At 27.4% G+C, this 25747-nt stretch overlaps 2 protein-coding genes across 3 annotated transcripts in view; one reads left to right on the top strand and one right to left on the bottom strand.

The window, feature by feature from the left end:
- The window catches only part of LOC114128483 (leucine-rich repeat-containing protein 4B-like), a 283831-nt gene that overhangs the window by 125967 nt on the left and 132117 nt on the right, over positions 1-25747 (bottom strand). For both annotated transcript variants that reach the window (XM_050204262.1, XM_050204264.1), the window contains 2 exons: positions 8485-8556; positions 4937-5009 (listed from right to left, as the gene is read on the bottom strand). The gene's annotated coding sequence lies outside the window, so the exon portion shown is untranslated. The remainder of the gene's footprint in view (positions 1-4936; positions 5010-8484; positions 8557-25747) is intronic.
- Positions 5303-9074, top strand: LOC114119559 (glucose dehydrogenase [FAD, quinone]-like). Its single transcript, XM_027981143.2, has 3 exons — positions 5303-5460; positions 5529-7348; positions 8832-9074. The coding sequence occupies exons 1-2, from the start codon at positions 5425-5427 to the stop codon at positions 7296-7298; spliced, it is 1806 nt and encodes a 601-aa protein (XP_027836944.2). The 5' UTR covers positions 5303-5424; the 3' UTR covers positions 7299-7348; positions 8832-9074.

The raw sequence follows: 25747 nt of genomic DNA, 5'->3' as shown, positions 1-25747 counted from the left end.
CGCCCGTGTGTAAAAAAATTACCTCCCCGTCACCAGACTTGATCATGTCCCATGGGAATGCATTCCCGTTCCCGTCCCCATCTCAATCCCGTATATATTATATTAAATTAAAACACCAATTAAATTATATTAAATTAAAATTAAATCAAATTAAAATTATATTGAATCAAGATTTATCATTAAATTTATTTGGTTAGAGCTTCTCTGTAAACGATATTTGATGTTTATTGAAAAAATACAGCCGTGAAATGAATTCTATTTAGCCAGCCTATACCTATAATAATAAGTAAATAATAAGTACCTAATAATAAGTAATAATAAGTAAAACACCTTGTCCTTGTGTATGCGTAAATGCGTAGGATATTTTACGACTTCATTAATTGTCATTAATTTATGATCCTCCAGCTTTTCATATTTTAATGTTATAAATTTCATTTTGCAATAAAAATACCATAACTATGACTCGATTGTCATGTTGGTTGAACTTTTAACTATATACCTACAGGTTTGTACGGAACCCTCGGTGCGCGAGTCCAACTAGCACTTGACTGAATTTTTTTTTATGATATTTAAATTTTTAAATGAATAATGAGCATTTTCAAATATTTTACAACCTCATAACTACCACGTTCCCTTAATACGAGCACTGGACCTATTTTCATCGTGTCGCGATGTCCGCGATCGGTCGCTGAAAAGATAACGCACCACCGTATATTAACCATTAATATTGCCATAATATTTTTTCCATCTTACATTGGTATCTAATCAATTTGTCGTGCAATATCTTATGTGAAAATCACGAGCCACTACTGATTGTACATAATCTGGACATAACATTGATAGCACATAATATAGGTATCTATACCTACCATATACCTGGTTTAATTACAATAACATTATTCATCAATGATCGAACCACCTCGCCTATCTGCCGCTTTGGGACAATATTGTTTAGGATTTTAGTGTCTATTATTATAATATCGTATTGCATGTGTTGCTGCGACAAATTACTAGTCACTGCACAATTCTATCTGATTACCACGAACCATACCGTCTACGTCAGTCGGTATCAGTGGTTGGTATGTGCACTACACCGTAATTTATTACTAAAACAAGATCATACGTTCAATGTGTAACATATATACCTAGACGTGTATATCATAGCCAAAGGTCAGGTTTAACTGGACGTTTGAGTGTATATTGCGATTATAATTATTCTAGTGCTTGTAATGTTTATAGGCGACCACACAATTTCAGTCGCTTGATATCAACTCGTCTATACTGCAGCCACATCGTTTCGGTTGCTGCATTTGTGCACTCGAATAATAATAATTGTCGTATTATGGTGTGCATAACAGTCAACTAATGAATGTAATAAAGTCACACATAATGAAAACAAATAATTATATATTGATCACACCTGTATACGTAAGTCGATAAAAAAAAAATATATACATATATAATTTACAGATAATGAGTGGGAGCGTAATTAACGATTTTTTCACACGCAGTGAAGCTAATAAACAAGAACAAAGAACTGTAAATTTAACTCCATAAAAAAATAAATGAATATGTAAATAATGACTTTGGGATAACTCAATAAAGTACAGTTTATTTATTATTGTGGACATACTATTTGTAAATTTAACAAACAAAAATGATTTCTATTAAATATATTTACTTAAATTTAAATGTATTTATAATAATTAAATGTACGGTATGACAATCTATATACCTATACATCATATGTTTGCAGTTACAATGGTAACATGCGATATAGAAGCAGAGTTGGAATTCCCAGAATTCCCACGAAAAATTCAAGAAAATAATATTCCCATTCCCAGGAATTCTGGGGAATATCAATCACATTAATTGAAACGTCGACAAAATATTTAATAAGATATAGGATCAATATTCAATACCTCGTGATGAATTTGTTTTGAAAATATTATTTTTGTTAGAATAGGTAGATTCTAATGCATGATCGATTTCGATGACATAATTGTTTAAGATTAATTATGCTTGTTTTTAAATTAAGTTGAAGTCGTTTGTTTTTAACTTTTTTTGTCTTGAACGTAATTTGGTTAAATACGCTTCTTATTTCTTCAAAAATTAGCATTATATGAATATAGCGTGTTATCTTCACGTCACCTAGTCACCGCGTTTGTCTCAATGCCTTTGTTGTTTTTATGAATACATTATCAAAACCATTATTGTAATCATTGTATCCCGAAAAGAAAATTATTAAAAAAAATTTTTTTTGTCATTTACTCAACGAAAATACCAAATTTTACTTAGTAAGGCAATATAAGTACGCACTAGGCTTCTATATAGCGCAGTGGTCTGTCATATGTTGAAACTATTTAACAATTATTTACTGTCGAACAATTTGTAAAAATTCTAAGTATGTGAACTACAGTAAGTTGTTTGGAAACTTCGATGAATATTTCAACTTCCAGGCGAATATTCAGCCTAACGTGCGATACCTCGCCTTGCTGTACACCTGTAACAACAGTAGCGGAGCGGCCTCGATTGAATAACTATACTTTCATCGAGCACCAATAAATTGTTTTCCAATTGTTACTGAATTGGTTCCCATTTTGTCAATATAGACCCACATTTAAGAATTTTCCCACATTATTTTTATAGCTATACATTAATGCTTAAAATCAATACTCTATAATTAATTTTTAACTTTTCAACGTAAAAACATACTTTATGATTTATAAGTTAAAGCAAAACAATTACTTACTACTTATTAAAATGTTGGATAACTTTGTTGATTAACATAACTAACTATAAAGTCTATAGTTTTTATCAATAGTTAGGTTTCAATACTATCAATTTTTCATCATAAAATAACTAAAAAAAAAAAAATAATAGCTAAAAGACCTATAGATACGGTACAGAAGACCTATTATAGGGAGAGACAAACGTATTTTATTAAATATCTTGGTACAGAAACTAGTCGCTGTCACCGAAAGAGTGTCCACACATCACATTGATCGATTTCATGAAATTGTTTTTATTTTCTGAGCGCTATCAATGAATGTATTGTTTTACATTGATGTTTTTGTGTGTGTGTGTCTGGTGTCTACTTTTTTCTAGAAGATAAATTATCTAATTGAAAAATTAGATGAAAGTTTCTTGTAGTAAATTGGTTCTAATTGGTACTTTTAGGAGGTCAAAATTTAAAATTCTAAGTGCTTTTAAAATAATCGAAAAAATGTAATGTAAAAAAAAAATATAAAGAATTTGTTAAGATTATACCATTATCCTTCAGAATAGATTTTTATCGCATACAATCGTTTAGTATAATTATATATAATTTATGTTAAATTTAACTCAAACTTAACAAATCGATTACGTTTTCGACTGAATTATGATTGACGAGATACACTTGACTTCTATAATTTCACAGCTAAGCGAACCTATATAAACTCTTTTTTCTTATTATTTTTTTTTAATCATAAAACGATAACTTAAATAGTATTCAACTGTAATTTCAAAATTGTAATAAAAAATAAATAAAAATATAATAAACCAAAGCCAAACTTCAATAGATTACCTTTAACTCAAAGCCAAAATATAAACATCAAAACTGTTAAAAAAAAATACATCAGACGGTGATAAGAAGATTATATTGTAGTGTACGCGTGATTACACAGTCACAGGTATTCCCTCTTCGCAATCAGGGTATGTTGAATAACTAACGTACCTACCTTAAATATGTACATTACCTATCGGTGAGCGTGCATGATCGTAATATTGTTACACCGAACGGGATACGAGGAGACAAGATTCGTCTAGTCGCAGCGCATCCCATTCGCCACGATAGGTATGTCAAATTATAACATTATTGCTACCGTACTTGGATGTCAAGGTTCATCACGAATATAGCTATAGTTTTTGTATCATGTTATATTAAGAATGACGGCAGGAGACAGTACACTACGATATTATTATTATTTATTTATTATGCCTGTACATTGTAATAATTTTAAAATCGTATTTAATATAATACCGCTCCCATACTGAACGAGAGTGCTATAATAATATTGATAAATCTTTATATTTATTTTCATTATATATTATTAAATATATCATCATGTAATATGTATTAATCGTGAGAAGACTGATAACTATAAATTTCTAGTTATTTTTTTAGCATTTAAAAACATTTTTTAATACTTTATTGAAATTTAGGTAATATTTTTATTTCTTTTCATTTAAACTTGTAAAAAAAATTATATCGTTAATTTTTTAAAAATAGGCTGTTATATAAATATTCGCTATCGGTTATAAAAATAATTATATAAGTAATACAACTATAATCTTAGATACCACGAATTAGGTGAAAATATTTGTTATACATTTTTTTTTTTAAATATTTTAAGCTATTTTCGGGTTATTTTTTTAGGTTTTTCAGGTAATTAAAATCATAATCCTAATTATCACATTTTATTACAAATCCACGTGTTGGTTTTATAATCATAATGTTATACGAACATGTCGATATAATGATTTTCATTTCTTTATAACAAAATATACACGTATATGAAGTAATAAATAATTTGTGAACATTTATTATATAATATATATAATATACAGTATTTTTTAACTAATTTGGGAGCCTAAGCATTTTTATCGTGTTTCCTAAAATAGAGTTTTTACCGGGAAAACGATATTCTATCAAGAGTTAATTAGTATACATGAGAACAATACTTAGTTAATACATGGTTTAGCTATGAAATGTGTTTAATATCATTTCGGACAGAAATATATTACTATTGAACTGTTCGTTGCACCGAACATGCTAAAATCATACATAAACTCAAAAACAACAACGTGAAGTATGATCGTAAATTTACTAAAATGTAATACGTAACTTCTAGTGTTAATTGTTTTCAATAATTTGTAAAAGTTTGTGACTCACCCTCTATTTTTTTATGCGAAAACTTAAGGATATAACGGGATCTTGTTCACGTAGTAATACATATTTTGTGTATCTGAAAAAATAAATAAATATATTAGATCACAGTTTAATTTGGTTGATTATTCTAAAAAAGCAGTTGATAGGATTTCTTATTTAATTTATAAGTTCGTATTAAAATTAATTTATTGAAATAAATTTATTATTTCACAGTCGTACTCTTAAAGTGTAAAATTTAATTTTGTATTCAAATGTTTAAAAACAATTCAAACTCGTGTAGTTTACACAGTTGTGAAATACACTATGTACATAGTCGAGTATGTAAATCGATAGTACAAATCATTAGATAGATTGGTATAAAAAAAATATATATTTATCAGAGTAGTACGTCTATTCACCGTATCGAGTGGTACATTTATTCATATTATTATTCAGAAAAGTTTTTACTTAAAAAATTGCAATACCAACAACTTGTGTTGAACAAAATATCAATGTTTTTCAAAATATTATTTATCTTATTAAGTATTGTAAGTATATTGACTTAAATATTTGTATATTATTAATTTTATTTTTTTATATTATTTAATGTATTTAGATATTTATAAAATTAAATGCAATTAAATATCCGAAGGATTTCGCTCCAAATCTATTGTCAGAAGACTACGCAATAAACTTTGATTTTATCATTGTCGGAGCTGGTAGTGCCGGTTCGATAGTTGCTGCTCGTTTAAGTGAAATATGCGAATGGAATATTTTACTATTGGAAGCAGGCGGCGATCCTCCAGAATCATCGGAAATTCCACTCAAATGGAGTTTGGCATTGAATACGGAATACGATTGGAAATTTTTAACTGAAAAGGAAGATAATTTGTTCAAAGGCTTAGACGGAGAAGTATGTCATATACCCAGAGGTCGTATGTTGGGTGGCAGTTCGTCCTTGAACGTAATGCTACACATTCGTGGAACAAAGTTCGATTTTGATAAATGGGAAACAATGGGTTGCACTGATTGGGATTTCAATTCTGTACTGCCGTATTTTATAAAATCTGAAAATTTTACCGACACGACTAGGTTTGATCCAACATTTCATGGGAAGTGCGGGCCTCTCACTGTTAGTCCTTTCGAATCTCCAGATCCTGCTATACAAACAATATCTCAAGCAGCAGAATTAATGGGCTTGACAAATGTTAAAGATTTGAATAAAATAGACCGCACAGTTGGATACGCGATGTCGGATAGTACAACTCGGAATGGAATGCGGTGTAGTACACTGAAAGCTTTCTTAATTCCCAATAGCGGACGACCAAATTTGTTCGTAGCCAAATACATCCGAGTCACCAAAATTCTTATCGAGAACAAAAAAGCGATTGGCGTAGAGTTCGTAACAAAAACAGGTGAGTTCAAGACTGTTAAATGTACGAAAGAAGTTATACTATGTGCCGGAGTAGTGATGAGTTCTCAAATACTTATGTTCTCCGGGATTGGACCAGCAGACCACTTGAAAGAGATGTGCATTGACGTGGTGACGGATCTCCCCGTCGGCCATAACTTTCAAGACCACATTGCTTTTTTCGGACTTGTTCTTAGTGACCGTAAGGATAGACCAATTTCAAAAATTGCGGAAGAAAGTACAAAACTTAGAAAGGATACATTTGATTTAATTTCCAAAGGTATCAGTACAATGGGGCTGACGGGACTTATCAGTTTTGTCGACACGAAACGCGCGTCCGGAAACCCTGATATTGAAATCATGAAAATAAGATATTCGTACAATACGACCAAAACATTAAACACTTTCAGGAATATGTTTGGATTTTCCGACGAGATGGCAAATGTGTACAATGAGTTGAACATGAAGAGCGACATAATACTTATGATACCGATTAGTAACCTAATAACCAAAACAGGACGTATTTTACTAAGATCAAAAGACCCTTTGTCAAGCCCAAAAATAATTGCGAACTATTTATCCGATCAGGAAGAAATCGACACGATGGTGAAAGGTATTGAGTTTGTGGTTGAAATGTGCAAGAAAAAACCAATGACTGATGCGGGTTATATATTTGAGGAAATAGTGTTTCCGAATTGCGAGGCAAATTGCAAGTGGGGCACCACAGACTACTGGAAATGTGCTATTAAAAATGTAGCCACCTCAATTTTCCACTCAGTTGGTACCAACAAGATGGGTGCTATTAGTGATAAAACTGCAGTGGTCGATCCTTTTTTAAAAGTAATTGGCATTGATTGCCTTAGAGTGATTGACTCTTCGACGATGCCAGCATTAGTGTCTTGCAACACTAACGCCGCCACAATGATGATAGCTGAAAAAGGATCTGATATAATTAAAAAGCAGTATGGGAAATGATGTTATATAACTTTCGAAATGTTATTTATCATATTTTATGAGTTTTTAAGGTAATTTTTTTACGTTCGATAAATTACTAAAAAATAAAAATATTCACAGTATTATATTCTTAAAATGACATTAATAACAAAATTAAAAAAAGAAGAAAACAATTTAAGCTATAAAATATTGCAATAAAAATAGTATAAACTATGGTTATTGAAAAGACAAATCACATAATCAATAATAACAATTTATTGACATATAATATATATGTATTGTTATCAATATTTTTATAGACAATTCATTTCATATGTATAAAATGTTAGAAATTATTATATAATACGTCATAATTTATATGTAAGACAATTGTTTAATAGACTAAAATTCCTAAAATTTACATCTGTCATGTTTATTTTTAAAAGAAAATATAATATATATTTTGCCAAAATTTAAATACTTAATAAATTCAAAAATGTGTACTTAAAATGTAGGTACCTACATTGTTTCACAAATTTAAAAAAAAAATATAAAAACACTATGTTTTATTGTTGTAAATAATCTTAAAAAAAAAATTACATATTAATAATCATCTGAATTAGATTTGTCTATCAATATTATTATATATTGCGAAACTTACGTCTGACATGTGCAATACACTATATTTCTTACTATTATTTTATATATTATTTCTTAACTATTTCTACTATAACTTTTACTAACTATTTCAATTACAAATGCGTATTAGGGACGAAATGCTGGATGAGGTTTCAGTCGTCTTTCGTAGACGTAGAAATTGTAGTAATTATTATTACAAACACGAATCGTTATTGAACAAACTGTGTGTCAATTTTAAAGTCCACTGAGCTACCCTTTGATTGTGGTTCGTAACATCGCGTGATTATGTTCGCGGCGACCTATTCCGAATTGAGTAATAATTGTGTTTCGCACAAATACGTTGAATAGAAACACACGCATGGTGATCTACCAAGTTGTTGAAATAATGTATTGAATTCACACGAAAATTCGATAGGATTATTAAACTAAAAACAGATTAGGTACAAAGTGTGTTTCAAACCATTTAGAACAAAAAAATCGCTGCGAACGTCAAATTGATAATTTATCTCAATATTTTATTGTGAAAATAATATTGTGACATTTTCGTAAATTACTAAAAAAAAAAATACAATCAAAGTTTTAAACTTACTGTAGATTGTTTACGCCAAAACTTGGTGACAGAAATGATTCTCATAAATAACAAAATACATTATCGGCATATCTGAAAAAATAAAAAATTAAAATTAAAGCACAAACTAATATATCATTGTTATTTAATAATAAAACTATTGAATAAAAAAACCAAGTGTTTCAAATTTACATAGTAATATTAATGTCGATAATTACACGTATCATTTTTTTTTCTATTTATAAACTTATTTAGACTAGAAGTGGAAACTGTAAATTTTGTAAAATAAAAACTAAAAGTTAATAATATTTGTAATATTTGTATAATAATACGTTTTTGTTTATTCAGTACTTTATTATATTTTACAGTAATATCAATTCAAGGAATATGCTCGATTTACAAAGCAAAGGAACAGTGCGCTTAATTATTTGTTACTAGTAACAAATTATAATATTAACCTGATTGTAATTTATTAATATTATTATTATTTTAATTTTAAATCGTTATTTAGATTCATTATTAAATTAATGCTACTTGATTGGAAATGTATCATTTTTTTTTTTAATTTTTAATTTTACCTCAAAATTAAAAGCATTATTGTTAATATAGTACGTAATTATTGTTGATTCGTAAACTATACACGAAAATCAATCCAACATAATATTATATATTTGTTGTATAACAACAGAAAATTACAGTATTACAGAAATTGGTAACGTCCATCATAAAACAATATGTTATTACGACAGGTTAGAGAACAATGAGCAAAGTAGATATGATTTACACAGTTGTTTAAGCCACAACATAATTCAAATAACAATAATATAATAAGATAAAAGTTATGGGGTAACAAAAATTATTTTTTTTTTTACATTAAATTATCTTTGATAGTACATATTAATATTATATATCATTAATTTTTTATATATTTCGAAATAAATATCATTGTCATATTTTGTCCTATTAACTTTTCAGTATATATAATCGTTATACAGATTTTATCATAGTTATAATTTATAAAATCATAATGAAAGCAAATGGAAGTGTAAAGTTGTAAAACATTACTTATATTTTTACAACTTTATAATTCTTTAATTTATTGTATTTTAAATGTTTAATTTCTTTTATTAAACAATACGTGAATCGATGGCACACACACACACACATATATATATATTCGTTGTTTTTTAATACAACCACAGTCACGACAAACATAAAATACCTGTTATAATATCATAGAAAAATTAATTTCATTAACATAATTGCTATTGTTTAAATTGACGTGCAACTGTTGATTGTAGTTTAAATAAAAATGTCTAAAAATACTTATTAAAAAAGTTAATTTATTTAAAAGTACAAGTTTAAATTATGCAATAAGCATGAAATCTAAATGTGCATAGTATTAACAGTTTTGGTTAAGCAATATTTTACTTTCCTATGTAAAAAATATAACTTTAATATTATATAATCATAAACTATAATTAACATACCTATATTTATTTAAAATATACTAAGACATGAAAATCTACCTCAACAAATTCAATCAGTAAGATTTAAAATATTTTATTGCATGAATGTTAAACAAGTCATTTTTTGTAGTGGAATCAATTTAAAAGTAGATTTTTAATTATAATTATAGTCATTATTGCCTTGAAATTAAAACTAATTGTATTTAAACGTAAACAATTTAAAGTTTTATATCAAACTAATCTATTTGGAAAAATGTCTGTAATATGTCTAATGTCTATTCGATGTCTTCAAACTTTTTAGAAAAATTCAAACGTAAAAAAAGATGTTTCAATCTAAAAAAAATTACCAAACCTTTGATATTTTTTTGGCAATCTTTTTTAAAGCTACTTGGCAATTCTAACGTATCACTATACTATATCTATGTCCACTTTACAATCGATAGAAGTAGAGTTGTACAAAACTTTCAGAACACAAAAAAGTGTTTTTCTTTAAAGTAACACATTATTTTTAAACCAATAGCTTTCTTACCTTTGCAAAGAATTTAAAAAATAAATATTTTATTAACACGATATATTTTTAACGGAACAAAGTGTACTCGATTTTAAAGTTTTTAGTTTCAATTTGGGATAACCGGAAGTTAGTGTAAATAGTAAGAATTAATGAGAAAATTATATGTAATAACAAGTGTTATGTTTCAGTTTAATGGAACTAGTAAAATTGAAATAAAATATAATCATTTCTAATGTCAAATAGGTATATTTCTTAGTTTTATTCGAATAGTAGTGGCACATAAAATAGTTGATCTACAAAACGTTGACAAAATAACTATAAATACAAATAGTTACTTTTTAAATACAAATAGGTAATACACGTTCAATACATCGGCAGGTTTAAACTGATTGTTTTTGAGTGCCACCCTTAAGTAATTTGCACTTAGAATTTCATGCCTGAAAATAAGTATAAATTAAATGAGAGAATTATAATAGGAGTATCTAGCACTTGATTCATAGGTGTAGTATCGATAATAGAGTTTTTAAAATATCAGATTGTTTCAAGATACTTATGATATGAACGTTAGACGAGATAATATAAGCTAATCATAAAAAAGATACACAAATGGTAAATTTTTAGTTAAGATCTCTATATTTTAGGTAGCTAACAATTATAAAAAGAGTGAAAGTATTAAATTTTCTGTTAAGTAGTAAATATCAAGTGTAGGTACCTCATCATTAAATTAGTCAGTAAAACAGATTATTATGTGTTCAATTTAAAATTTATGAGATTGTATATTGAAAAAAAAAACGACTCTAAGAAAATTTGTTTTATTAACCTACATTAGGTATTAAGTATAGGTATGTTTTATGATAATTTTGTATTGTATTCATGTTTCCACTTAATGTAGTAGATTGAATTAATTATTTTCAAGTATATTTTTCAGGATGAGATGAACCGTAATACTTTACTATTGTATTATTTAATTTTATTATTTTGGCTTATATCTCCTTTAAAACATTTCAAGTTTGTTTAAGACAAATGCTAGAGTTTTATTAAAATATTACCAAATAATTAAATGTAATTAATATATTTTTTGAAGTTTATAAGATGAAAATACTAAATAGTATTTAAAATATTAATAATCGGTGTGAAGTAGTTAGGGAATACCCCGCAAGATGTTAGTCTACTACTTCAACTTCACTCATCTAATCTTTAAATACTTATAACTTACAAGCTACTCAATTAAATTTCAATTTTTATGTTTCTAAATACTCCAAAAATTATTCTGCGTTAGAGTATGAAATTAAAAAAAACTGCCATCATTTAAAAAAAGTAAAAAATACTTTCTTTTTCGATTGGAAATTATATAAAAAATATTTTCAAAAACGTTAATAGATTTTTAAATAATGAATGTTGTTCAATAAAAGATACACATTTCAAATTTAATTTAAAACATTTTGTGTTTAGTATAATAAACTATTTTGCATATGATTTGAATTTTTTATTGTTAATTTAATAGTACATTTAAGGTATTTAATGGTGATTACTTAAATCGTATATTATTGTAAATACAATTTTTTTAAGTTTTATTTTGACAATAATTTAATAAAATAAAACTTAAACGTACCATAATATGCTATTTAATTTTAATAGTACTTAAATATTTACATTTTATTTCACATGAAAACATTACAGTATTAAAATTATGATAATTTACCATGAGGAATTATTCCTTATCATAAGTCTTAATTTCTAACAAATCCAGTATTCCATGTAAGTTATAAATATTACGTGTTATTGTCGGTAGTTTTAATTGTCTTGTTAAATATAAAGTTTTTCAAAAACAATTTTATATTATAGGTTTTAGATTAGGACCAAGAGTGAACTCATGCTTTTCAATATAATTTTTCGATAGGATTATGAACGCACTCAGGTTATGAACAAGGTGAAAATTAAAAACAGAAAACACTCGGGACATACCCAGTAACTTTATTAGTTTCTGAAAACTCATGGGAATAATAGGATTTATGCATCACTGGAAACAAGAACCAATTATGCTGAAATGTTAAAAGGTAGAATCATTATGAAAATTTCATATGGTCATATTTTATTTTTAACTAAAATTCTTGTGATAAGAAATTAACAAAATTAACAAAAAAACCTAATATTATGATATACAACCACGATCACACAAGTTAATGGCAAACATAAAAATATGTATATACGAACAAAAAATAAAATAAAATTGTAAACAAAGTTTGTTTTCCAACATTCTATCTCGAGCCTGTTATTTTATTTTTTCATCGTGCGAATGGACTCAGGGTAAAAAACGTAGATGGTGGGAGGAGTTAATTGATGGTAATTTATTGTTTTTAAAATAGTAAAAACGTCAAAAGTTATTTACAAAATGTTTAGTTATTAATCTAATAACCCACGAAAATGAAAAGTAATGGTGAAACCAAAAAGCCAGGTTAAATAAATTTTATTAATTCTATTATTTATACAAATATGTAAGTATCTGTTTTAAGAACTTGAACAATTAATTTCTTTAATTATGTGCTTAAAAACTTAGTTTATGGTTTATGAAAATAAAATGTAAAAAGTTCGTGCGGTCGTACCAATGTTCAAAAAAATAAATACACCATACAACTTGTAAAGCGTTCAAACATTTTATTATATTTTATCTGCAAAGTCATGTATTCCCCTCATTTCATTGATATAATATGCACATTTGTTTTAATGAATTATATAAATTATATCTTCAGTTTTAACTTTAAAATTTAGGTAGGACCGAAGTATAAAGACATTTAGTTTAAAGTTAAACATTATAAAAATGTGTAGGGTTTATATGTCGATCTTAGATAAAGTAAATAACTTTCAAGACCTCACATACATATATGAAAAATTATAATTTTTTAAGAACGAAGTATTCGTGAATAAACTGCTACGATGGTGTCGCTAATATTTTAATCTGAAATCGTTCGATCCAATATCAGGTTTATAAGATAAATATGTTAAATGAACCTATACATAAGTTAGTAAATTTTACATACAACATATATAATATAGCTACGACTAAATAATATCATACTAAATATAACGTTATCTATATACACGCGTGCTATACGTATCTACGTAATAACTGTTATTATTATTATTATATAACTCAAATTCAATTCGAAAACGGATGCAACCAAAGTAGAAACGGCCGCTTTAGGGAAATAGAGTAGAAACGTAAACCACGATTTGGAGAACAACTATATACTATGTGTGTATATATATTTGTATGTGAGCATAAGATATTATAATACAATAGTTATAATATTCACGGGCTATCTGAAGGCAACAGAAACCTCAATCACTCACAGTAAATGAATTTTCGTAACAATCGTGTATGGCGCTTCGAGAAGGTAAACATTTAAGCAACAGCAGAGGTGCTTGCATATACTATACATTTTAATACGTAATAGGCATTAAACGTATAATAACTCACAGTATCTCTTATACCCACACCGATAAAATAAGTAAGTTGGATCTAGTTTCAATTTTTTACTAAAAAAATAACTATCAGTACCTATATAAAAAAAATAATCTGAAAAACAACTTCTATTTATAATCTACTATATACCTAAGTTAAATATATAGTTGTTTTTTTTTTACGTTGTAACAAATTATGTAATAATCGATAATAATCTATAACATTAGTGTCATAATTGCTGATGTAATGAGTGTTTATTGCAGTCCAAATAATTAATTAGTGCATAGATAAAGTTTTAAAATAAATATTATCGATATAATCAGTGTATTCATTTCACAAATTACGTCTCGTATAACAAATAATTTCGATGATCGAATAATAGCAAATGAAATTTAATAATAATAAAATAACTAAAATGCAAAAATTGAGTATGCATACAACACAGTGGTTTACTGAAATGGTAATCTCACGCCCAATTTTTCCATTTATAATGACCCTTGTGAAATGGTTTTAAAATTACTTTTGCTGATAGAGTTTATAAAATTGTGTACTGCATTTATTTGCTGAAACAGTGGCCATAATAATGTTAATAATGTAAGGCACGAATTAACATCGATCGTAGAAAGTATTATTAAAGAGATTAAATATTTAAATTCGATTTTTTTATCGAAATTAGAAAAGAGTCGTGGTAAAATAAATGATATTAGAGGCCGAAAAAACGGGCAGTAAATGTTAACGAAGAAATATATTAAGTGCTGTATATATATTATATGTATTATAATAATAAGGCTATAATTGGTTGAAGAACAAAAGTAAAATTGTCACGACTTTTACATTTTAATAAAATTTCGTTATATTTTGTTAGAGAATATGTCCAATATTTTAACATTTTTTTAGATTTTTACAGAAATATGTTATTTGTATCTAAACTCACAATTTGGTGTGGAAACGAAATATATCAACGTGTTCCTATATCCCTAGTAATAGTATGTGTATTTTTATTTCATTTATTTCGAAAAGGGAACATAATAAGTTACACAAAAAAAAGTGTTGTGTCTCTCCTATAAAATTTGAATTTCAACCTATATATTATAATTATTATTAATAATTAATTATTATTAATTATATATTAAAATAATTGTTTAAAGCGTAACTATAGTTAAGCAATCGCCCACGACCTTCCTCAGAATGTGTATATAGAATCGTCTACGAATCAGTTATTATTATCAACGTATATAAGATGTGACAACGGTTCGGTGCTTTGAAAGGTCCTGTAGGGTTTGAAGTGTAGATCACTGCTTTCTAACTACAACTAACGACTTAATGTTGAGAATCGAGTAGTTAAAATATGTTAAAACGCATCCAATAATAATAATAACCAATACGAAATTAGTATAGTATGTCAGTAGAGCGCTAATTGGCTGTATGATGAGAAGACTCACAAAATGACATGCCCAATGTTGTTTAATAATAATATTATTATTGTTATTTATTTAACGTCGTTATGATGTTATTATATAATATATTTCCCGGGTGTAAGAATAATAATAATAAAACAAAGAAATGTGAGAAAAAATTGTTTTTATTATTTATAAGTATGTTTATGAGAATAAGAGAATTTATAAACACTTTAAATTATTATTATTTTTCGTAGGCATTATAAATTAGAAAATTAGCACCACAATAACTATCAAGTTTTGGTTGTTGTAGGATAAAAAAAGAAGCTGCTTAGCCATGAATATTATTCAAGTGTTGAAGTGTATTACTATCCCTCGAATGAATAATGTTATTAACACGAAATCTAAAAATCATTCGAAATACGTATTAAGTATGCCAGTGATATATGCCATAAGATTCATGTATGCAATAATGGTATTATAATTATTATTATTGTAGTTTCTGTTGTTGTTGTCGTAAACGATGGAGTGGATACAGTGAAATTTAATGTGGAAAACAAATACAACAGAATTAACCTTGGATATTATTGTTATATTATAAAATACACGTGGATAAGTAAAATTGCATATTTTAAACACGTAAACATACGAAACATAAAATAGGTTATTATATATATATATATATACATTATACATATATAAAGACTCGATTTCCGAGCTGGTATGTACACAAAAATATACATATATATATATATATATGTGTGTGTGTGTGTGTGTGTGTGTGTACTTTCGACCTGCACCGCTTAAGCGATTGCTGCAACATCACGTAATTAATTCTCGCAGGGAAAGAAAGAAAAGAGCCTCGAGGGATTTTGTTAGAGGTTCAGTACTATATTATATATACTATACCTTTCTATGTATATACGTATATATTATAGTGTGTGTGTAGACGAGAAGGATACATCGCGATAACTATATTATATTGTGGTTGGGATGGACGTAAACCCGTTGGAGAACGAGCCATTTCTCGAAACATCTTTTCAGCGTAATTTAATTAAATTTAATCGATACGCGTCTCTTTTTTTCCCGGATGCTGGCTCTGTTGTTATTATTTTTTAATTTCGAATCATTGTGATCGAGGAAGTTTGATTTTGCCTATGATCTTAAGCTTTTTTTTCATGGCATTAAGATCATATTATACTTATACGAATATGAAATAGTCCAACTCCGAGTATTACATCATATTTAAGATCATTAACTTTATGCAAGCCAAAAGAACTATTTTAGTTTATTAGTTATATTATACATATAGACAATATCATATCGTATACGCATACGCGAGTGAGTTAAGCGATTTTAACTCGACTTACTATCCATAGAATACATTTCTAAAAAACATTTGTCACACTGCATTCGAACAAAATACATGCGATTATATAGTTATATAGGGGACATATTTTTGTTTGACTTTTTGGTTCTTATGGTAACACTCGTTGACAACACGCACAAGCATACTGTTTTCGTTGAATTCCATGTTGGAGTGATGAGATTCGTGCAAAAGGTCGTCAGGGTGATACACGCATAATATTGTGATTTCCGGTCTTCCAAAAATACGGAAGTGTACGCACAGCTCGTTCAACTGCAATACCCTAAACCTACAGGTAGCCGCTATATATTTGTCGTGACAAACAGTAATCTAACTTTTCCTTGCCTGCAGGTGTATCAACCATTGGAAATGCAATAATAACAATAGTATAAAAAAAAATCTACGGCTAGGTATTGTACTATGTCAATATGACATCGAAACGGATTTTAACAAATATTATAAAAATTGTATAAATAAATAACACCTGAGAAGTAGCTCTATTGTATAGTTAGTGTCGTATGTACTACGTCATCGAGTATTATTCAATATTTTATACTAAAAATGGTTTTGAGCAAACACAGTGTGTTAGCCTAAATATTTCGTGGAATATTTTATTGTATTTATATATAGCTATTAGTAATTTCTTTTTATATTAATAATATTATAGTCAGTTAAACTAATTTTATCCAAAAACAATATTTTTAATTTTATTAACTTCTAGTAAAAAACTATTACAGTGCGACAGCAATGATAATTTTATCGAAATATTAAATTTTAAAACTGGAAATTACATTATATAACTGTTAGGCTGTATAGTGTACATAACTAAAAATAATGGGGGGAAGAGAATAAAGAAAGAGAGAGAGGAAGTAATAGTCATATAGATAATATTATCTAAATTATAAAAAGTTACAAAAGCAAGTTAGATATTCGTAATTGGGTATATAAAATAATTATGAGGGATTCATGGTGAGTTTGTTTAGAGATTATGAAAAGGAATAAAGTTTTTATTTCGGTCAGGAAAGTGGAAATTATATCGGGAATTCGGAAATATTATTTTTAAGTTGATCAGCAGTTATGTAAGCACACGAATTGGATTTGGTGACGTGATGTGTATAAAATTGTTTGTGTTTGAGGTTCTACTTTGTTTATTTGTTTGTTTTTTTTCCGAGACGGACATCATTTATAGAAGTCTATATGATCGCCAAACCATAGAGAACATTTAACCGGGAGACTCATTTGGTGTAATGAATGATGTGATTATATTCGCTGCATTTTATGAACCTGGGCGGGTGACAATAGTAATAGCGAGTGTGACCATATGCTTTACAATTATGTCATTAAGACCGACAGTTAAATTTTACGTGTGGTTTTTCGATAATTACATTTGAGTGGACAGAGTGGAAAAAACATAATATCATAATAAAAATAATAATAAAAAAATCATTATTATATTTTTAATTAAATATGATTAGTTGCTATTAATAATCTTTATATTTCAAAAACTGTATTGTATAGTATGAAAAACACTAATTTTATTTACGTAATTTACGTGTTGGTATAATTACCTACAAATAATTAATAAATAACAATATTCATTATATTTCGTTCAAATAGGTAAGTACATAATTTTATTAAAACTGTCAAACTAGAATTGTTTTTTTTTTTTTGTACTTATTTATTATCAAAATGTTTAGGTCTCTGTTAGAAGAACATAGAAAAAATCTTGTATTTAATTATTAATTCGTATTAGTTATCAAAACTAAAATTGTTTTTAATATTAAAATAGAAGAGAAACAATAGTTATTGCCATTGTTCACAAAATTCATACAGACGAGTATTTTAGCAAACGTATTAACATTATAACATTTATTATAAACAAAAGTTGATTTATTCCGGAAAATTTAAGTGAACGTTACGGAAATTATAGTGATAAAAGTATGATAGCGAATGACTCAGAAATCTATTTCGAACACCAACTACTACTATAATATATGATAATATTAAATATTGTAAGTATCACATGATATTGTCTACACATAAAATTTTGCATGCAACTTTATCGAAAACCTTCGTTAACATCACTGTCGAGTGTCATCGTCTCAAATAGAAATTCCTTTACGGATTAGTGAAAAAAAATATATGACTCCAAGTGTGTGAGTGAAAAACTGTCGCATGAGAAAACCAAAACAGCATATTAGTATGCAACGAAATTAACCGTTACTTATATACAATAGAAGCTTGATATGTTTATTTTGTATTTAGCATAATCGTATAATTTATTGTTAATAATCATCACGCGATTGAGGATTAAGTGCAAAACGCGGTTAACGGGTGTGCGTCTTTTATATCCGGGAGATGTGTACACAAATGCATACGCAATAATATTCACACCTATAAAGTGTTTAAATTAAATACAAGTACGTATTATATTATAGGACAATACTGCTTTTCAACCGGCGAACGTGTTTACTTTATAATAGGTACGTCTGACCTAACGTCGTATTTGTTGAATATTATTATACTGTAATAAGCCAGGGGTGCCCAACTTGCGGCTGACGAGCCGTATCAGGGCTTTCTTATTAGTCAGTTATGGTTCGAGTCTTATTATTATGAATTTCAATTTTTTTTTGTTATGCATTTATAAAAATTTATCAAACAAAATAAAATGGGCTTATAAACATTTTGGCACAATGTGGCACGTTGACATGTTTATAATATTATCCTCCTGTAATAAGCATTGATGATTTAATGATTACATTTTGTGTGCCTAATGTAATATGCTACAATAAATTGAACTTACGGATGAAAACAGCGTTATATTACATTATAGTTATATGCGAGATCGTTTTAACATTTTAGTTTGACATTTGTACATTTGTTTGTTCGAATGTGAGTTTTGGTTGAGGAAAGTTTTGCTAGTGTTTTAATAAATGAATAAGTTACATGAAACAAATCCGTATTAATCATATATGTCTTAATATTCTGTGACTAACTCTACCTTTACCACTCCTATCTATCTCTATTGCGAATAATCTTTCTTTCTTTTGCATTTTGTTTAAGCATCGTTTTGCAAACTGACAAAACTAAATCGAAAGTTTCAATATTAATGTAGAATATCTGAAGTCCCTGACTTTGTAATTACAGAAATGCAGTTTGTGTAAATGTTTTATTTTATTTTACTTTTTTCCTCTCGAAATTTCTTGGAAAGATAATAAATTATTACAGTGAAATACACTTGACTTGGTTTTGGTTTTAATTAAATAAATCTTTCCTGATTTTTGCACCATTAAATGTTTATTTTTACTGCATTAACCTAGTTACGTATTATTATATCACTCATCTTAATCGAAGAATCAAATGGAAAATTGGCCGAAATAGTTTTGAGAATTATATTATGTCTTACGTTTAAGAAATTTTGCAATACCGTAAAAAAATGAAAAAAAATAAGAAAATCATCTGACAAATAGGAAATACATATTTAGAAAACTTCTAGGTTGATTTTTTATTTTATACATAAATTATACATTAATAACACTGTTCTACATCGAAAGGTCATCTTTGATATATAAACATGTTTAAAGTATAAAGTATAAGCTAACAAAGTTTTTCTGAAAATACTTGACTAAAGTTTTAGTTTTCAACTAATTTTTAAATTTAAAATGTTTCTTTATATTTACTTTTAATAACGTTTCGAAATTTAAATATTTTTTAATCAATCCTCAAACCATCTATTTTTATAAATGAAACTATACAACCGTATGGTGTAATTTTGTATTGAACAATAAATGTAAATCGTAAAAACGTAATAATTTTATCAGTTTCCTATTAATATCTGAAATTAAAATTAATAACACCAAAGATCTTTTATTTTATAATAAATTAATTGCATAATATCCGTTGAAACTCAATGTTTTTTTTTTGTAGGTACTTATATAAATTTGTTAATACTTGATCAATAGGTATGGTGAAAAAAAACTACCAAGTTAAAGAATTAGTCAGATCTGTGTTCGGAGAAACCAAGATAGTATTTTGACATTGATAATACTATGTTTTCAATATTATTTCAATTAAATCTAAGTTCAAATTAATACCAACAAGCCTGATAACGATTATAACATGGTGTGTACAATAACATTATGTAAATATATCTATATTATAATTGTATGAAGGTTGTACGCCCGTGCTCATGCGTCACTCCAGACGATGTGTACATTTTGTTTAAATTGTCTACGACGCAAAGAAAATTATACCACATACCGTAATAAATTATTAAGATATCGTATACAGTCGGAAAATCGAACGAATTGGCGGTTCACGTACGAACTCGAAGAGCTGATCGTAAAAATCATCCACATCGATTTGCAGAGGGCACGCGGGATTTTACAACATTATCATAACCGACTGGTACTCTCCCCTCATCACGGACGTAAATAATATAATATTTATACACACGCGCCCGGCGATCGAGGACAATAAAACGCGTTTAATGATGATATAGTGTCCGATCGAGAAATAAATTACTAATACAGCCATAAATAATATAATATATAAGTGTATATGTGTGTGTATGTGTATGTGCGTGTACATATATATGTATATACCGTTATGCACACGCATAAAACGATACGTTTACGATAGTAAATTATTAGATCGGTAAATTTATAACACATACCATATATTATAATAATTGATAAGGGCCGGGAGTTGGTGATATTGTCAATTCACGTAAATCGCGTGTTGCCGATAACTATATATCATTTTTTATTTTAGTTATTATTATATAATTTTATTACAAAGTACTTCAATTGAGAGACCGCTTCACTCTTATATTTTTCACTCATTATTTTTATAATTTCATCAATAGAATTAAGCTTATTATATTTTAGCTCTATAATAAATTGCACAATAAAGAATTTTGTTGAAAATAAAAAAAAACATGTTAGGTATTATCATTATATAAATGAATAAATACTAAAGACGTAAAAAAAGAAGATAATAATAGTTTCGGCTTGTGATAATGCCAATGTAACATTTATTAATTGTACAATAATTTTTAATGATGTTACGAGTATAAAACAATTTATATTATTTTTAAAAATTGAATATTTTTGTGCAGGTCATAGCCTAATGCCTGGGATTTTCGATTTTTTTCTAATGTTCGTATTGTACCAAAACTCCGCGTAATATTAGTAAAACAATATTTTAGCTTACAAAAATGTATTTCTTTTTCGTTTTACCGTTACCACGCACAATTGTAGTCGGTCAATAGCACATATCAATACGACGTTTATGTGGCTAGCAGCCAGAATATTCCGTCGATTTTTTTGCCAAAACAAATTGATGGGACAGCCAAGTGGGTTTATATAGTGCTATACAGTCATCTTGCAGACCGTATATTATGTGGTATAAGAATCAACATGCTATTCTAGTATTCTATAAGCGCTTTGCTTGAGATTTTACTAACGAAATTAAAAGTTTTCTAAACACTGGGTTCAAAATTTACGTGTACATTAGATATTATAATATCACATGTTTGCTATACAGTCTAGACGAATTATAATAGAAAATAGTAAAGTGTGGTTATTTAAATTCCGTCGTATTATGTGTGATACACTACGATAATATTATTAAGTTTATCACCGAAATTAGCAAGGTCTGGGCCGGTCGTTTGGCAGATTTTATAGAATGCGTCCGTGAATTATAATAATCGACCGATGTATGAAAATTGGGCAAATTGCCGGGGAATTTTGGTTCAGTAGAAACGATACAACGGTTGAAACGAAACGATGAAGCTACTTCCGTGGAAAAAAGTTTGACACCCAACGCATTGAGGATAAAACGTCGGCATCCTACGCATTAAGTGCAATACATGATATATGCACAATAAAGTTTAATTATTGTCCGATATATCGTATTGAATTGACTATAATAATAACAATATGCATTATGCGCACACATCCTGTGGACGGACAATATATTATTGCTATTAAACTGTTTCCGTGCGATCATTACAATTAAATACGTTCGGAACAACATATTATGATTTAAATTTATAATATGATATGTATCGAAGAGCGACCACGTTGGTTACTACTGTCCGATTTACACTTTTGACGTATTTCGAATTATGACTGTATTGTTATTCACTTCATGCACGTGCGCGCTCAGTCGTGTATGTGTGTGTATTTTACAGAGCGACATTATTAGTTATTATAATACAGTCGTAACTGTATGTATACATTTAACACGTTCTGTGAAGAACAATAAAAATATTATGGTTCTCGCAGACAATTATTCAATCGTAAATTATTTTTATATGCAACAAGAACAAAAAAAACATTAAAATTGACGAGTTGATAAACTATGCTGTTATTTTCTTAGCTTATAACGAATAAACTGTTCAGTAATCAAGAAACTCTATTTTAGAAAATTTAAGAAACATTAAAAAAATAATAAATCGTCACGTGTATGTATAGACTATAAATTAAGTTCTAATTTTTAAAATGTATTATATATTTACATCTATGATAATACTATAATTTTATTAAAAATGGATATTTATTTATACTAGTAGAATGACACAGTTTGAAAAAAATAAAATATCCTATTCTGAGATATTACTGGAAAAAAGAACATGACCGATATGTAGCTAAATTGCCTATTCAAGACGCCGCGTTACACTTATTTCATTAAAATGTTGATATTATTGGTATATTGGAAAGTGAAAATAAACGTAAACCCACAATGATATGAAAAAAAAAAAAGTGGGCAAGTGAGTACCGCTCTGCTGTACATTAGGTGCCGTATGGATCATTATTATATATTATAGGAGTGTTAAATTTGAATCCAATGATAGTTATCATTGTATACGAAAAACGATTCTGAACGAAGATGATTTGTCAGCCTAGGATATAATTTCTAGTGGTTGGTGAAAAAGGTGGTTTAAAAAAACCAGCTTATATTAAAAAATATTTTGAAAATTAAATCACGTAAAGAAAACGCGAATCTTAATAACTGGTAAAATTTTCAAGTATCTACGACTTATACTTTTTGAATAATAACAAATATTTAAAATCGTTTGAGGATAAATCGTTATCGTTACGCTATTTCGTTAAAATTTAAAATTCAAACGCACTTAAAATTTTCCTATAATGATGCTTCGAGTTTTCTCTATAGATACTTGAAGGTAAACTTATGGAAAACTTAGTGTTGTATTTTTAATCCTTAGTTATAAACACAAAAAATTTTATGATTTTTCAACTTCAAATATTTCGCAAATATTCATAATTTTGACGAATTTTCGTCAAAATTTGAACTTCAAATGCTAATAAAAAAAATTGTGCCTATGTATTCTTATAATTTTTTAATCACTATAAGAATAACATATGAGGAACTTTGTATTAAATTTTCAAGTATTTTGATAGGGCCAAAAAAATTTTATCGACACTTCAAAAATATTTTTTCAGAAAAATTGAAAATTTTAGTTGTCTATAAATAGCTCAAAAAAAGTCAAAATATTTTGAAATTTAAATCACGTAAAGAAAACGCGAATCTTAATAACTGGTAAAATTTTCAAGTATCTACGACTTATACTTTTTGAATAATAACAAATATCAAAAATCGTTTGAGGCTAAACTGTTATTTAACGCGGTTTTTGTAAAAATTTAAATTTCAAACACTCATAAAAATTTTTTGTCTGAATCCGGTAGAGTTTTTTTTACAGATATTTGAAGAAAAATGTATGGAGAACCTTGTACCAAATTTTCAAAACTTAGTTATAAAAGAAAAAAATTTTATGATTTTTCAACTTCAAAATTACTTGCAAATTTTCGCGTTTTCGACAGATTTCGTAAAAATTTGAACTAAAAACGCTTATAAAAAAAATTGTGACTAACGATTTTTAATTTTTTTTAGCTATATTAAAAACAACTCATAAGGAACCTTGTATTAAATTTTAAAAACTTTTTGGTCATCCAAAAATTTTTTATCGACACTTTACAAAAAACTTCTCAAAAAAATCGAAAATTTCAGTGGTCTATAATAACTCAAAAAAAGTCAAAATTTTTTGAAAATTTAACTATATACGGATACCACTGACATTAACATTTGGTGAAAATTTCAAGTATTTTCAGTGATTAGTTTTTGAATTACAACCATAAAAAAAAATCGATTTGGTCGAAAACTGGTTTTGCGTAAAAATTGCCGTTTTTCCGTCATTTTTTTTTTGTTTTTCTCGATTTTTTTGAAAACTGTTGGAAAATGTTAACTTTTTACCTCTATAATGCACCAAGGATATTCACTTTTACATCGGAAACCACCCCCATTGTTTGAAATTGGAGCATTATTTCGACTAGTTATGCTGTACACAGACACAAAAACAAAAAAAAAAAAAAAAAAAAAAAAAAAAAAAAAAAAAAAAAAAAAAAAAACACACACCATTGTAAAATCAATACATTCATCACTTCGTTCAGAATCTAAAAGAAGTCACTTAGAAAACATGCATGAATTATATTTTAACTAAATGACTGTAGTTTTATAAAGCTAAACGTTGTATGATACAAAAAAAAAAAAATATGATCTCATCAATATTTTAAATATTTAATTTGATCGCATTGTGTGTTATGTATTATTTCGAATTATATCATTTTACTTTGATATTTATTCTGTATATTATAATTTTTTTTTTCGGATTTGAATTTGATTTTTATCGGTGTATTTAGCCAGTTGGAGTATTTCATTTAAGGTAATTTATGCAACAACATATTTTATTGTTTAATTTAGAAAATAATATACTCGTTATAACATATATACGCATATGAATTGTATGATATTGTTTTATGCACTTGCCTAATATCATTTAAATTTAAATGATTGCGTTGCGTGGATTAAATGCATAACAATTATATAATTAAAGTAATTAATGGATCTCTATGCGTGATACCTATACATATTATCACTATAACATATTTTTTTATAACAAATGGTGTATACAATGATAAAAGTCATAAAATAAACAATGGAAATTTAAACAGAAACTCATACGCATACACACAATTACACATACAAACATACGAT

This window comes from Aphis gossypii, chromosome 3 (genome assembly GCF_020184175.1).
Source record: "Aphis gossypii isolate Hap1 chromosome 3, ASM2018417v2, whole genome shotgun sequence".
NCBI classification, from domain to species: Eukaryota; Metazoa; Arthropoda; class Insecta; order Hemiptera; family Aphididae; genus Aphis; species Aphis gossypii.
The sequence above is the reverse complement of the archived record's forward strand: the minus strand, read 5'-3'. Positions and strand labels throughout refer to the sequence as shown.

Excerpts from the sequence above, each read along its gene's own strand:
- LOC114119559 (XM_027981143.2), top strand. The coding sequence starts at position 5,425 with ATGTTTTTCAAAATATTATTTATCTTATTAAGTATT. Across the intron at positions 5,461-5,528 it reads TATTTATCTTATTAAGTATT|ATATTTATAAAATTAAATGC; the intron begins GTAAGTATATTG and ends TAATGTATTTAG.